The 14908-nt window shown below is 37.2% G+C and overlaps 1 protein-coding gene across 3 annotated transcripts; it reads left to right on the forward strand.

Annotated features, from left to right (window-relative positions):
* Positions 1-1132: 1132 nt before the first annotated feature.
* Positions 1133-14658, forward strand: LOC101470484 (T-cell differentiation antigen CD6). 3 transcript variants are annotated; one of them, XM_012924109.5, is made up of 13 exons: positions 1133-1268; positions 2054-2131; positions 3938-4219; positions 7385-7702; positions 8182-8496; positions 9208-9270; positions 9415-9558; positions 10616-10729; positions 10907-11029; positions 11257-11328; positions 12245-12418; positions 12852-12950; positions 13034-14658. In XM_012924109.5, exons 1-13 carry the CDS (start codon positions 1217-1219, stop codon positions 13069-13071), a joined length of 1872 nt encoding a protein of 623 aa, XP_012779563.2. In that variant the 5' UTR covers positions 1133-1216; the 3' UTR covers positions 13072-14658. The 3 variants fall into 3 exon arrangements, with proteins under 3 accessions (XP_012779563.2, XP_004569345.3, XP_012779564.2); XM_004569288.6 differs by having other exon boundaries at positions 10616-11029; XM_012924110.5 differs by lacking the exon at positions 10907-11029.
* Positions 14659-14908: the final 250 nt, after the last annotated feature.

Genomic DNA, 14908 nt, shown 5'->3' on the forward strand with positions numbered 1-14908 from the left:
CTTCTTTCTCTTTTTAAGTACCCTTTCTCACGGTCCCTCTTCCCTTCTGTTTTTCTTTTCCTTCATCTTTCTTTCTCCCTTTCCTATCCCTCAGTCATGTCTGTCCCGTCTGTAACAACTGAAAATATAATAAAATAAATAATAACAACAAAGGATCAAATTCGCAGATACGGCAAGGCCATGATGATTAATTTAGCAAAGTAAATCCACTGGGTATCCTTGTTGGTCTTCAGACAACAATTCTGACGGCTAAAGAACCAAATGGGACAGGCAAAAAAACCCCACCAACAACAACAACAACAAAAAAAACAACACTGCTAGAAAGTATCACATGCACTTTCGGGAGGCTGCATTTCGTTGCCCTGTACCTGTGCATGTGCAATGACAATAAAGTTGAATTCTATTCTATTCTATTCATTAGGTAGAGTTTATTTGTTCGCCTTAAGTTTTCAAGACTTCGATTTTACAAGGTGCTGGAAACATTTCACAGAGATTTGGGTAGGCTGTGTTAAACACATCATTTGGGGTCCAAGTCTGCCATGAAAAAAAATCCACCACACCATTACACCAACCGTACTACATTGAACTGAATTATGTTGTTTTCATCCAACATATAAAACTAAACTTAACTGCAGAAACATGCAAATATAAATATATTTATTTTCTGTCGAGAGAAAATTCATACATCATAGACGTATTACTAAGAAATCACTGACATGTTTACATGTTTAACACAGAAAGGTCCAGCTCTCTTCCTGCTCTTAAGCCTTGTAAAACGCACAGAACTGCGATCTCTGCATTAAACTGTTAAATTAATTACCGTTATTATAGGAAACGAACCCACGAATTTCCTCAATACCTACAATAAAAAAGAAAAAAACCCAATTAGAGTCCATCCATCTATTCAAACAATTAAAAATGTAAAATAACAATAAAAATATTTTAAAAACAAATATTAGATATACATATATATACACATATATATAATCTGACAAAAGTTTGTACAGCTGTTTGTACAAAAGCTGAAGTACCACAAAGGCTTCACTTCCCTCTGCGAAGCAGCAACTAGGAAGTTTTGCAGGGTACCACCACGGGATCAACAGAGGAAACCACATTGACAGACTTACTCTATTTGAGCTAGACGTCTGAGTAGCTCCGGGGTTCGACTTTGAGCTGTACAGTGTAGAAGGTATTTCTCTCTCTCTCTCTCAACAGAATGAAGCTGCTGAAATTCATCTTAATCATCCACGTGAACTTTTTTTGTCAAGGTACTGTTTACAGTTTTTTATTTATTTAATGCTTTGTTCTCACAAACAGAGTAGAACTTTTGTGAAATCAGCGTAAAATGAAATGATACTATTATCTATCCCTTGTGTTATTTAAAATATATATTAACTGGTCTCATGTACATACAGACTGTTATCTCAAATGTTACGTAAAAGACATGAAGTCAGTGCTGTTGGTAAAGTAAAACGATATAGACCCTGTTTGCTATTTTGTTGCTGTTGTTATAAAACTGTTGTTAACTTGACAGTTTATTGATAAATACTTTAGCTTATTTATGTCAGAACATGTCAGATCCTAAATTTGTCTTTGTAGAGAACCTTTCCTTGGAAAAATAGACTGAAAATAACATGATCGGTATGAAGATGAAAAGCAAATCTCGATATTTCATGTATATTTTCATTTTTTGTACATATTTCCAATTTTTGTACCGTATTATTTAGCCTTTATTTAAACTTTCCACATGTACTTTAGTGCAACGAGCACGCCACGCTATTTTAAACCTTCAATTTAGGTGCTTGGGCAGGAAACATTAAATGAAAATCAGAACTGAAGTCTCTTAGAAAAGTAAGTGAAAAATGTGGAGGAGAGATTAGTTGTAGTTTCCTATCAAACACTTCAGTATAATTGCTCAGAAAACGGTGACACATCGTTTAGCTGTTACTCTTTGCAGTACATGTGGTTTAAAAGCATAGTTTGATTAGCTTTCCAACTAGATGCTCACTCTGTTTCTGATTCCTAAAGAGTTTTTTTCCTTTCTTGATTTCAGCTTTGAAAAATGCAACCACTGAAAACGACCCGTCTGATATCCGTGTGAGTGGAAAGGGAAATAACACAAAAATCAGCAGTAAGTGGGATCTTCCCTTTCTGTTTTCCGCATAGTTCACTTTTGTACAAAAACACCGTTATACCAGAATTTTTTGTCCAGAATCAGGATAAGCACTCTACTCAGAGGCAGTATAAATGTTTCATCAGCACAGGAAGTGGGGGTGACCTGCTTGTAAAACCCATCTTGGTGAATTTTGCAGGTGCAAATCAAACAGTGAGCTGAGAACACACACTCCCACGCTAACTTGGCTTTGCCTTGCAAGCACAGTTTCTTGCTGTTTTGTGTCTGTGTGTGGCTTTTAGTTCAGCTGCATCCTGAAAAACACATTTTTGCCCCAAAAATACTTTAGTGCATACAATTTACATTCACAAGGATTCAAAACAAAAGTAGAAGCTGTAATGGTGCTAAAAATACTGGAATGTCTGATGAAAAAATAGGGATTAAAAATTAATAAACATATAAACCATGTTAAAAGTAAAATGGTTAAATATATAAACAGGACTATTTTTAAGGGATTTTCGTATTGCTTGTACTGTAGACAGAACACATACACGCAGGAAATGTGTGGCCAGGGACTTTCAAGATGCACCAGGGTGCATCTTAAAAGAAGGGTCTCTGGTGGCCAGAAATACAGCGTGTTAGCATAGCTAAAGGTTGTGAGGTTAATCTCAGCACTTTGATAGTTGGTGTGCGGCGCCAACGTGTAAAGATTGCAAAGACGTATGCACAACCACAATCCTGCACAGAGATAAAAGGAGGAACACGCTTGAGTTCTTTTCTCAAGGGAAATGTGGCACTTAAATCTACAATTAAAAAAATTGACAGCTAAAGAAAAATAGCCCCAGTGGAAGCATTCTCTGTAAAGTCATAGTGTAAAACTGGCAAAGTCGATCAGATATTGTGAAGGTTGTTAAAAATGTTTGTCACAAAGGACACATTTAGATGAAGACCATACGAGATGTCACATTTCAAAAAGACAAAAAGTAAAAGCGAGATGTTAGTTTTAAAGAGATACAAGATTCAGTTTAGTGGCTTTTAATGTTGTCGAAATGATCGCGTTCATGTGTCAACCACACCAACGTGTCCCAGAAAAAACCTCAGTTCTTGCTCAAGTAACCACTCGATTAGTGAGTGGTTAGATGTGTCTGTAGTGGTGTTATAAGTAACATGTTATATCATGGTCACTTTAGCTAGGACAAAGAGCACTAAAAACAGCAAAGCCAAAAAATGTGGAAAAATAACTAATATAGAGTTTTTGTTTTGATATTTTAGAAGGTCTTTTCCTTTGGTCTCATACTTTGCCATAAACTGAAGTAATGTTGTTTTATTTATTTATTTTTAAAACAGATTCTGTGGCAGGTTAAATGTACTGTAGACTAAATTGGACCTGTTGTCCCTCTTGCTATTTTCTGTTATATGTATGCTGTTAATGGTGGATAGTCATATTAAACAGGGTTTTGAATAATGAGGTCAGCAGGTTTACATGCGAGACAAGGCCAGGTCTTCTATGTGATGTCAGAGAGAACAAATAGTGTTAATATGATCACTTAGATACATCAGCCTCTCTCACTCCCTGTTCCAACATTTTATTACTAATGGTAGAGCCAATAAGAAGAAACTTGGCTTGAAGCTAAAACACCTTGTTTCAGATGTGGAGTAATCTGTGTGATCTTTGTCCCTTTTCATCTGTGTTAACTCAAATTAAATAATTGTCAGACACAGACAACCTGAAGAAAAAATGTGTTTTTTTGCAGTGTGCTATCATGGTTGTTTTAATGAAATTACAAAAAAATTGCTCTAATTCTTATTTCTGTGTGTCCTCAGATGACCCTTATGTCTACTCTCTTGGTAGAAAATGCAAGTGGACACTCAGGTTGCCTAGGAACAGGAGCAGTGACATAATGGCGCTCACAAATGACTCTGTGAATGGGTTGTCTGAACAGATCTGTCAGGATCTTAAATGCGGCAGCGTCCATTCTATTAATAAAACCAGCTCACCAGGCAACATCACCTGCTTTCAAAACTGTTCATACCAACACGGACGTTTGGAGAACTGTTCACTGAGTGTTGGAAGTTCCTGCAGTGTGATCCATGAAGTGGTTTGTGGTAAGACTTTTCTTTAATGTCAGCAATCAGAAAAATCTAATCAGTTATATAAATTTTAATATATATAGACGCTGTATTAGTTTACATGAAATTTCCGGTTCTGTCCTCATTGACTCAACCTTCACAGTTGTAAAGCATCAATCAGCGAATATTAAATTGTTCTGCATTCAAGATGGATGTAGCCAATCAGGATGCTAACATATTCACACAGATTTCACACACCATCTGGACTTTCGTTTCATCTGACAGCGAACGGAGTGTTCAGACTAAAACTTATGTAACTAAATATCAAGGAAACTAGATACAGTTGAGGTCAGATGTTTGTTACCATGGACACCTCAAATAGGTGCCTTTGTAGCCATTAGCAAGCCTCTGGTATAACTGTGGCTGGATATTTGACCACTCTTCTCGGCAGAAATGGTAGAGTTAATTTAAATTGGTTGGTTTTCTGGGCATACTTTCAAACATAGTCCATCATTTTTAAAAGGGTTGAGGTCAGGGCTTTTGCAAGTGCTGCTGGAGAAGCTTCATGTTAGCCTGCTTAATCTATTTATAAAAACCAGTTGTGTGTTTAGGATTATCTACAAATTTAATCCTGAACCTGAACTAATTAGCCTCTGAGGGTAAGAGTTTGGTTCTTCTTCCAGATTGTGGCAAAATGGTGACATAAACAAATAACTTGGACAGACCTACAATTGTTTGAACTGATGATCTTGGAATCTGCAGTTTTTGTGTGGATTAAAGAAAATCCAAAATAAACTCAAACTTGTTTTTTAAAGTCATAAAGAACAGTTCAAAATAATCATTAAAAGACTCAAATTACCATAAAATTCATATTCATGATGGATGCATGTGAGAGTCTGACCACAACTGTGTATATTAGACTATCACAGTAACTATAAGAAGAAAACTGGATTTTTTTTGGTTGATTTCACGTGGAGGCACATGTTTCTTCGGAGCATGAGGAGACAAACGGAGCTCTCCAGTCATTTTTTCTACTTTTCTTCTACTTACTGAAATATTATCTTGTTATGCCACTGAATAAATACTAACTAATACAAACACTGAGACACAGTTATTAATATTATTAGCAACAAATATTACTATGTAGACAATGCGGTCTACATAGCAAGAAGCTTGATAACTGGAATTGCATAGAAGTGTACTGTGTTACTGCAAGGCTGGATTTGCAGTAGGAGGATTAAAGATATTTTGCTGTTAAATATTTCAGACAAGCAGGACTTTTTGCATTTGTTGAGGAATTTGCTCTTGCTGCTGTGAGATATCAGTTTGGTTGTTTTTGAGATAACATCAAGAATTCTGAGCATCATGTCAGATATAAATCTGAGCGTTTAGAAAGAACTGAACTTCTTTGTCATAACTCTGACTTTGATGTTGAACACTACCGACGAAAAAAAACTGTCATTCTCGGAAAAATATTTACATTCATGATTTCTGGGGGCACCATGACCTGTCCCTGGGGCAGTAACCTGCCATTGTACCCTAACAGATCTGTGGGAGGAAACTAGAGCACCTGAAGAAAAACAAAGATTAGGCGAGGTTTGAAACCAGAAGGTTTTTTTCTCACACGCCAAATTTCCAAAACCGACATAGAACGAAACTCCTCGGAACGTATGAAATGCTTTTCATTTAACCTAAACACATAAACAGGAAAACCTCAAAATCTAAAAATGGAAGGAATATTTTATCAATTTTTTTATCAATATTTTTTTTAAAAGAAAGGGAATTGTCATGTATTTTAATATAACACACACACACACACACACACACACACACACACACACACACACACACACACACACACACACACACACACACACACACACATTTTATGGACCATCAATTCAAAAACAGGCGATGAACAGTCTGAGATATCTTAAAAATAACTGAGGACTATTGTTGTGTTTATCTGAATTTGAGGAGTGTGACCGCATGTCATACATGCCCTTTCCTGTCTATAAATGACTTCCTGCCCTACGCGCTGGTTTATTCTCACCTCCTCTTGTCTGTACAGAAGTCGTGAAGCCATCACTAATTCTCACTGAAACCTTTCCCAATATGCAGCAGCAGGCCTAAGTTTTTATCTGCTCTGTCCGTCATCGTCTTTAAGCAAACACTGGTTAATCATGTTTGAGGTGTGGAAGCTGGTAGGGAAACATTATGTGTTAATATTACAGATCACAGTGGCTCTACCAAAGTACTAAACCTTTACATGTAGAGTTTTTGGAACTGAGCAACTACAATATTTTACTTTTATAATTTATAACATATAGCTGAGATCTAGAAATATATTTTAACTCTCAGTCTCCATCTAACTTGGAACAGCAGAGTGTTTTATTGAAAAACAAAAAAATAAAAAATGTTTTTAGCAAACATGAAGTGACCTGTTGCTTAGTGAAATCCTGCTATGAAGCCTCAAGTATCATGTTTTCAGACTGAATGTGATGAGCGCACTCACTGTGAAATCTCTACACCCTGGTTATTCCTCCCTTCTAATTATAAGTTAAAAAAATGACTCCAACACAAAACAAGTCATTGAGCCTGTAAAGCAATCTGAAAAGGGTTAACTGAGGTCACAGAGGAAGGCAACCCAGGAGATTTGCCCCCTGCTGGATGTTAAAAATAATGCAGGTTTAACACACTTCCAGGATGTCTTTCAGTCCCTTAGACTGTCTATAACTGAATCAAAAGGACAGAAATTGATCCTTATCATACCCCTGTTACTGACCCACAGTCACTCAGTGGGTTTAACTAATTAACCTCATGTTAATTGGTTAAGTGATTGCCTGCTTGTTTATTATCCAAAATTTAAGAAGCAAAAATATGCAACCTTGTGTGTTTCCCTGACAGTGACTCTGAATTAGCCTCAGGCAAAAATAACTGAGCACTAACCTTTAGATGTAAGGATTTAAGAAACAAAAAAATCATAAAGAGCTGTGATTTTTAAGCAATGAGAATTCATAGTGGAAGAGATTTCTAAGTATTTGATTGGTGACTGTCAGATCTGACTGTAATAATTTCAGTTAACACTATCAGGTCATAAGATTTACATCTTGATCACCAGACTGTGCTGTTAGGTTAATTATTTGCACGAGTATTAATGATGAGTAATGCACAATAATAATGACAGGGTGTCATCCTCAGCACACCAGCTTGTGCGACTGGCAGGAGGGACAGACCGCTGTGGTGGACGAGTGGAAGTATGGAAAAATGGGCAGTGGGGCACCGTGTGTGACGACCACTGGGACCTGAATGATGCTCATGTGGTGTGCGCCCAGCTCGGCTGCGGTTACGCTCTCAATGTGACGGGCCAGGCCGGCTTATTTCCCCCGGGGAAAGGACCCATCTACCTGGACGATCTGAACTGTACGGGCAACGAGGAGAACCTGTGGAGCTGCCCGGCTACACAGGAGGAGGATCAAGACTGTGGACACAAAGAAGACGCTGGTGTCGTGTGTTCAGGTCTAGTTCAAAAAAGTTTATTTATACATGCAGAAATCAGAAAATGTAAATTTTAATGTTATTAACAAAACAACTCTGAATGTGAACATTTATTCTTGGGGCTTAACTTGCTTTCTGCACTGGTTAAAAAAACATCTTAAAGATTTTCGTTGTTTCTTCTAAAAGTTACATATAACTAAACTTCAAATTTATGTTTCCATGAAATGTGATCTTCACTACTAAAAAAATGATCAGCAAAAATACAGAAATATTGAATGAGTGATGTGTAGCAAACAAACATAACTCAGGAGAAACATCTCTGTTCATGCATTTTTGAGAATGAGGTTAATTATGTATGTCATATGTTAAAAAATAAATCAAAGTCATTATCCTTAGCGCTGGTTTATCACCAGCTGATTTACTTGCATTATTTTTTGGGGAATGTTTTATGCCATTTTGCTCCAGTAGTTTTACTCCTTGTGACATCTGTGTCTCTGCAGAGATGCGAGGCCTCAGACTGACTGGAGGTATGGACCGCTGCTCTGGTAAACTGGAGGTGCATCGTAACGGCAGCTGGTGGTTCGTGTGTAATAACTGCTGGAATGAGATGATGGCTTCCATTGTGTGCTCCATGCTGGGCTGTGGCGATAAGGTGGAAAAGTACACCCAGTTTAATCCTCCTCTCACCCACAACAACGGCACGGTGTTTTACTATGAATGCAAATCACAAGATCAGAGTCTGTGGGAGTGCAAGGAATACATAAATCATCGGTTCCTGTGTAAAGACTCAAAAGCTTCTGGTGTCATTTGTGAAGGTAAGGGAAACAGTTTGGTGTTTTTATTTGTTATATACTTGTTAAACAAACAACACTCAAACAAAACAGGAGGAATCAATGAGTGCGAATTTTATTAATTTATTTATTCATTAGCAACTCTTTGAAAAGGACTTCTTTGCACATATTAAAGGGATCAGATATTCAGGATAAAAACAAACATCTGGATTAAATGTTTAATACATTTTAAGGTGGAATTTTGTTAAGACACTCAAATTTTTTAAAAATACATTTCCCCACCCCACCTGGTTGCAGCAGATGGCTGCCGCCTTTTGAGCCTGGTTCTGTCAGAAGTTTCCTTCCCACTGTCAGGAAAGAAACTTCAGGGGTGATTGTCAGAATTTTCTCTGTTGGGTCTTTATCAAACAATATAATGCGCTTTGACCTGACAGTTGCTATGATTTGGCGCTATATAAATAAAATTGAATTGAAATTTTATTGTAATTAACCAACGTATTTCTGTCTGTGACTTAAATAATTACGTGTTTGAAGTGCTTTTATTCGTGTGCCTACACATTTATTTATTCATTTAACAGTTGTTGATTGCAGTGAGTCGTCCTCTGAGGAGTTTCTGTTCAATAGTTACGGAATCACATAAAATGTCGTCGTAGCATAAATAAAATTCACATCCAGGTGAAACCAGGTGACCAGATTTCTCCGTTTTGTTGAACAAATTATATTTTTGTTCTGCAGGTTCTCTGGGGTTTCCTAACGCTACCACGGTTAATCCAACTGTAACACCTCAATGGACAACTGGTAAATATTTACAGTTTTATTTTATGAAAAAGTACTTAAATTATTCTTTGAAGTATTATTCTCAGTACCAGTTTCTTAAACGTCGCGGTTAGTCTTGATCCATAATCAGAAAGTGAAGTATTTGTTTCTTCTCTGTGCATCCAGCCAATGGAACCACAGCCGCTGTTGCTGCTGCAGATTTGCCTTTTGCGTCTCTGCCGCTTCTCTCCACCATCTCTCTGTCCATCCTGCTCCTCGTGATTGTCATCACAAACACGGTGCTCTGCTGCCATTACAGGAGAAAACACGGTTTGTTCAGATTTTATTAGATAAATAGATTATATTTTATTGTCCTTTTTTTATTTTAAGTAATTTTAGTGATTATTTTAGGTTATATTGTCTGTAATGATGGAAATACTAACATTCAGTTTATTTAGACAGTTTTCATTAAAAATCTCTTCCATCAGTTTTTAAAAATATGCTTATTTTCCCAAACAAATCATATTACTTTATAGAAATGTTTTTATTTTCATAGGTAGATGTTTAACATTTTATATTTCACTTTATGAAATCAATAAGGGTGAAACATGCTGCACAGCTCCTATTTATTCTAACAGTGTAATGTTTTTTTTAGTTAGAATCTGTTTTAGTACAGACAGGAAACAGGTGGATATAAACAGATAAAAGATGACGCATTATACCGCCAAAAAATAACCTTAATTTAAAATTAAACCCCCATAATAAGATACGTTCAAAAAAACAACAACATCTAGAATATTTTCATGACACCCAGCTTGTCCACAACATTTAGGAAGTAATGGGAGAGGTCAAATTCCTAAAAGAGGTACAAATTAATTTAATGTACTAGATTGTGAAAGAGCTGCAGGCTTACCTTGACTTTGAAAGAAATTAATCTGAAGTTAGTAGGATGAAGAAAGCACACATTTAAAAATATGTTTTACCCAGCTTCTTCCTAACACGAGGAGATGACATTAGTAGAACACTAAGAAGGTAGCATATATTATTTTGGATTTCATTATCAACATTTCTAACCATTTTCTACTGCAAATCCAAGGCACTTTAAAGCCATACACTCACTGTAAATCGCTCAAAAAGTAAGGCCTTAAGATAAGAAACATTCATGGGCTTCCTAGAATCTGAAATTTTTATAATTTTAAGATGCTGCGTTATAAAAGTGCAGAATACAGAAATTAGTACTCTGACATTATACAGCAAAATGTTAAAGAAAATCTAAATATTTCAATACATTAAAGTTTGAACTATTTAATCTGTTTTATTAAGTTGCGTTGCGGGGCCTCTAAATGTCATACGCTAATGACCCAAGTCTTGTTTTACATGTGCACAGCTTTCTTACTCCAGCAGACGCGCAGCAGCCCACGAGCTCCATCTGGTCAAAGCAACAACTATCACGAGGCTGTTAATCTCATCAAAGTCACCGCCAACCCGGCGGAGACTGATGGTCAGTGGTCGAACAATTCAACATGTCGAACACTAACACAGCTTTTTTCTTTCTTTAACCCCGCAGGCATATCTATCTGTCGATTTATCTATTTAATAGACATGCACGGTAGTGAGGAAGTTGCAGATTTCATCTCATCAAATCGTTTAATCTTTTTTGTGTGTTTGTCTCAAAAAGTCCCCTCCAATCCCAGGCTCCTTTGGACCCAGCTTAGTAGTGCTGACAGCACGTCAGTAGATACAGACTATGAGCAGTATGACCCAAGCATTGACCCGTCTGTCAGTTTATCCACCTTTCGGAGTGAGCCACGTTCTTTTATTTTTCCTCTGCATTTATGTGTCGTTTCTCAGCCGTTGCTTCTTTGTCTCACACTGTTTCTGCATTTTGCGGTTGAAGCTGCTCTGTCTATCTGCATGTTTGTGTGTGTGTGTGTGTGAGCAGATCATGCTGTTTTGCACTGAATGTTTGCAGGATGCTCTGTAAAATATTGCATTGTGTGCATCGTGTCACTTTTTTTTAAAATCCAGATTCTCAGCGATACAGAACAGACGTTAATCCTTTGATGAGGCCTTCAGGTCTTGAGAGCCTTTGTGAAGAAGGTGAGTCACAGTTCGTTTGCAAAGTTGTAACACTTTGCAAAACTCAAGCAAAATGCATCATTCCCATTAGAAACTACTGCTGTGACAACAATCTGTAAATGGAAGAGGAACACTGACTTTCACTTTTAACCAAAAACAAGACACAGAAAACATAAAGAACAAACAATAGGTACAAAATAATCATCATCATGATAAATCTTTATTTCAGACTCATGGTCTATAAAAAATCAAATCACATAAAACACAAGAAACAAAATAAAAAGATAAAATACACATTCCCACAAATCAGATTCCCACATGACAGTTATACAAGTGTCCTGAAAACTTAAAGGTCCACAACGATGCAATTATCCAAAGAAATCTATACACAAGATTTCTTTCTAAAAATTGACCTGTATTGACATTAGAGGCTACAAACATCACATTTACCCTGAGACAACCTGGTTTCTTCAGTGATAACCTTGTAGGGTCATTAAAAGTTACGTGAAGTTTCTGCTTTTCTGTAGTTCATCCAGTGTGCCGTATACAGCGGATGAACAGTGTACCCTAAAGATGCAAACTGTACAGTCATGCGTAACAGGATGTTTGCTTGTGCATAGATCAGCGTGCATTATCTATAAATATCATCACCATCATTTGTTCTGTCATAAGTTGCGCAAGATATTTGACCCAATTACAGAGGAGGTTATTATTTCACAGTTTAAAGCGAGCAAATCATAACAGCACGAGGTCATCCACATATAACTCTGTTAGGACTAAATTAAATATCTTGTTTCTAAATGGATGTAAATGCAGGACATCTTTTTTTATGTGTTCCTTAGAAAACCCCCCAATAAGAAATCACACGTACAGACAATTCTTGTTTGTGTCCCAGCTGTGCTACAAAATTTCTCCATTTTGTGTTTTATTTTTTAAGGTCCGCAGCCCTCAAATACAATGACAGGAGCCTTTCCAAGCTGTAACGGTGCCTCGACATATCCTCAGTACGCCAGAGTGTCAAAGATCTCAGTGGACTCCTTTGAGTCGTCCAGCACCTCCTCCGGGGAATGCTATGAAAACTTGCCCAAAGATTACGTCAACGTGACGCCTGGTGAGTTCGCTTCACTCCCCTCAGTCCTTTTTTCTACCAAATAAATATTGTGGAATATGCTTATTTGTTTCCTTGTTGGGTGCTGGATGAGGATGAACGTGGTCATGCCTGTAGGTCAGCTTATTTTCTCAACTTTTCTCCTTCCCTCTTCCAGATAGACTCCATGTTTTTTTTTAATTCAGTTTTTGAGATACTTAGGGAAAGTGTTGTAGTTTACATGTTATAAAAATAAAAAAAAGTCCTGGGATTATTCTAGCTTTAAAAAAAATAAAAAAAATATTGTTGTGTGATATAAAATTCAAGAAAGAAGAAGAAAGGCTGATAGTCACGTTTCAGTTTGTCGAGGGTAAATAAATAAAAGATGTAAGTCCATCTCAGACTGTCTGAAATACTTTTTTATTCAATTAAAACTGAAAAGCTTTTGCCGTTTCAGATCCTCTACCATTGGAGTCGTTTGTTGGTCCTTCTGATGCTTCAAAATTCTCATATGGTCCTCTTCACTCTGGACAAACCTCAAACATGCAGAATTCAGGTAAATCTCAATAAACAGACGTGCAGCTGTGGAGGAATAAAATGTAAAACATTTACTAATCTCTCTGAATGTTTGATGATCAGATGACGACGAACTCTACTCGCCTGTGAGCCCCGACTGAAACTCTGTGTCTGAGGATGACTGCACAGCAAACTGAGGGTGTGGGAAAGTGTGAGAAGAAGAAGTCGTTTTCGTAAAGGAAAGACATCCTGTAAGATCAAGAAAATGTAAGATGCTTACAGCGATCAATGCTGGGATGTTCAATGTGATTGATTAGCTTTTTAAAGCGAGTTTTATTTTTGTACACAAATGCAAAGCAAAGGCTGGAAGTCTGGAAGGCACAAAATGAACATGTGTTCTGTGAATGTAGCAGAAGGAACTGTAATATAGAAACAGATGACGCGGCACACTTATCCTACAGTTAACCATATCCATACCAGTTGTAATGGTCTCTCCCTGTGACCTATGAGCATGATCTCATCCCTGTTGAACTCCTATGGCAGATTATGGTTTGACATGTTAGACATTGCCTTTAAAATAATTAAAAAGCCATATTAGATTTAAAAAATAAAATAAAATAAAGCCCTCCTACAGCAGCACAACACCACACTGAGACACTTTACTCTGGGTTTTCTTTGAAATTGTCACCTGTCTGTGTCTGTTTTGTGTTGTTTATTAAAAGATTTGTAATATTACAATGTATTAAGTTAATACATGTTTGGCACATTTATTTCTTTGGATGTAGACACGAAAATCTTCTGAGCACCAGCATAATTTCAACAACTGTTATGAGCACAACATAGCCAAAAATATGTGGACATCCAAACATTACCCAAATAATTTTCTTGTAAAAAAACCACAAACCTTAATGTCTGTGAAGGTTCTCAGTCATCCAGTTCATCGTAGTCTAAGGAGCTTGGAAAGAAAAGCGTCTGGACTTGAAGAAGCTTCTCGGATGAGAGGTGAAACGTCTTCAAGCAACTTAAAGAAGTCCAGACGCTTTTCTTTCCAAGCTCCTTAGACCACAGACCTTAATGTGGACCTATCATGGGTTTCCTTATTTTGTGCTATATACACTGATACAAGGTGGAGGAGGATATTAAATATAGTTAAATACTCTATGCACAAGTGAGCCTTTAGAACAAAATGCTTATTTTCAGTTTTTCCTCTTCTTGGATCTGCACAATGTCAGTGACAATGGATATTACTGATATGGTCAATTCAGGCGAACAGGTCCAGCAGTTTGACGCTTCTGTTTGCTGGAGGCAGCCAATCAGAAGAAGTATGGCAGCTTGTTTCAACCAAAGCAATCTCAGTAGGTTAGCCACTAAAGCTGGGCCATAAAGCAAGGAAATAATATTTATGTGGCACTAATTCTGTTTATCCCGGTGTGTGAGGGTTAGGGGTTACAGCTAGATAAGCTATTCCACATCTAACTGAAAACATGAATCACTCTGAAACAGGAAAAAGCTTAACTGAACTCCCACAAAGCTGCAGTACAATTTCTTACATTAAAGGGTCACAAGCTTTTGTCTGTCCACATACTTTTGGCTACTCACGTGCTATTGTTTGCCACTCATCTTCTATGTAAACAGTGTATTCAATATTAAGATCAACCACAAGGTGGCACTACAGGCTTGTAAGTAACTTGTTTAATTAATGTCTTGTCCTGTAAATTACTTAAAAAACGTATTAAAGTATAAAATGTTTTCTAAATCAAAAACGTCCAGGCTGCTGCTCTTTGTGACAAAAACCTGACAAACATCTATTGGTGCTCTTTGAGGGAGATAGGGGGAACTCTGGCTCCTGATGGGGCCAACGTAAACTATCAGCGTGATTTGAAACCAGACCTGGAAGGCTTGTTTTTTGGGGGTTGTGGTTGATTATAACTGCTGCAGCTGCAGAGCATCAACGCTTCCTGTGATGCCCTGAATCAAAGTTATGTCTTGTTTTGAAGA

The sequence above is a fragment of the Maylandia zebra genome, linkage group LG22 (genome assembly GCF_041146795.1).
Source record: "Maylandia zebra isolate NMK-2024a linkage group LG22, Mzebra_GT3a, whole genome shotgun sequence".
Lineage (NCBI taxonomy): Eukaryota > Metazoa > Chordata > Actinopteri > Cichliformes > Cichlidae > Maylandia > Maylandia zebra.

What these genes read in the sequence shown, in the direction of transcription:
- LOC101470484 (XM_004569288.6), top strand. Translation starts at nt 1,217, where the DNA reads ATGAAGCTGCTGAAATTCATCTTAATCATCCACGTGAACTTTTTTTGT. An exon ending in GATCCATGAAGTGGTTTGTG is followed by an intron (nt 4,220 to 7,384) that starts GTAAGACTTTTC and finishes TGTCATCCTCAG; the next exon opens with CACACCAGCTTGTGCGACTG. An exon ending in CAGTTTATCCACCTTTCGGA is followed by an intron (nt 11,030 to 11,256) that starts GTGAGCCACGTT and finishes TTTAAAATCCAG; the next exon opens with ATTCTCAGCGATACAGAACA.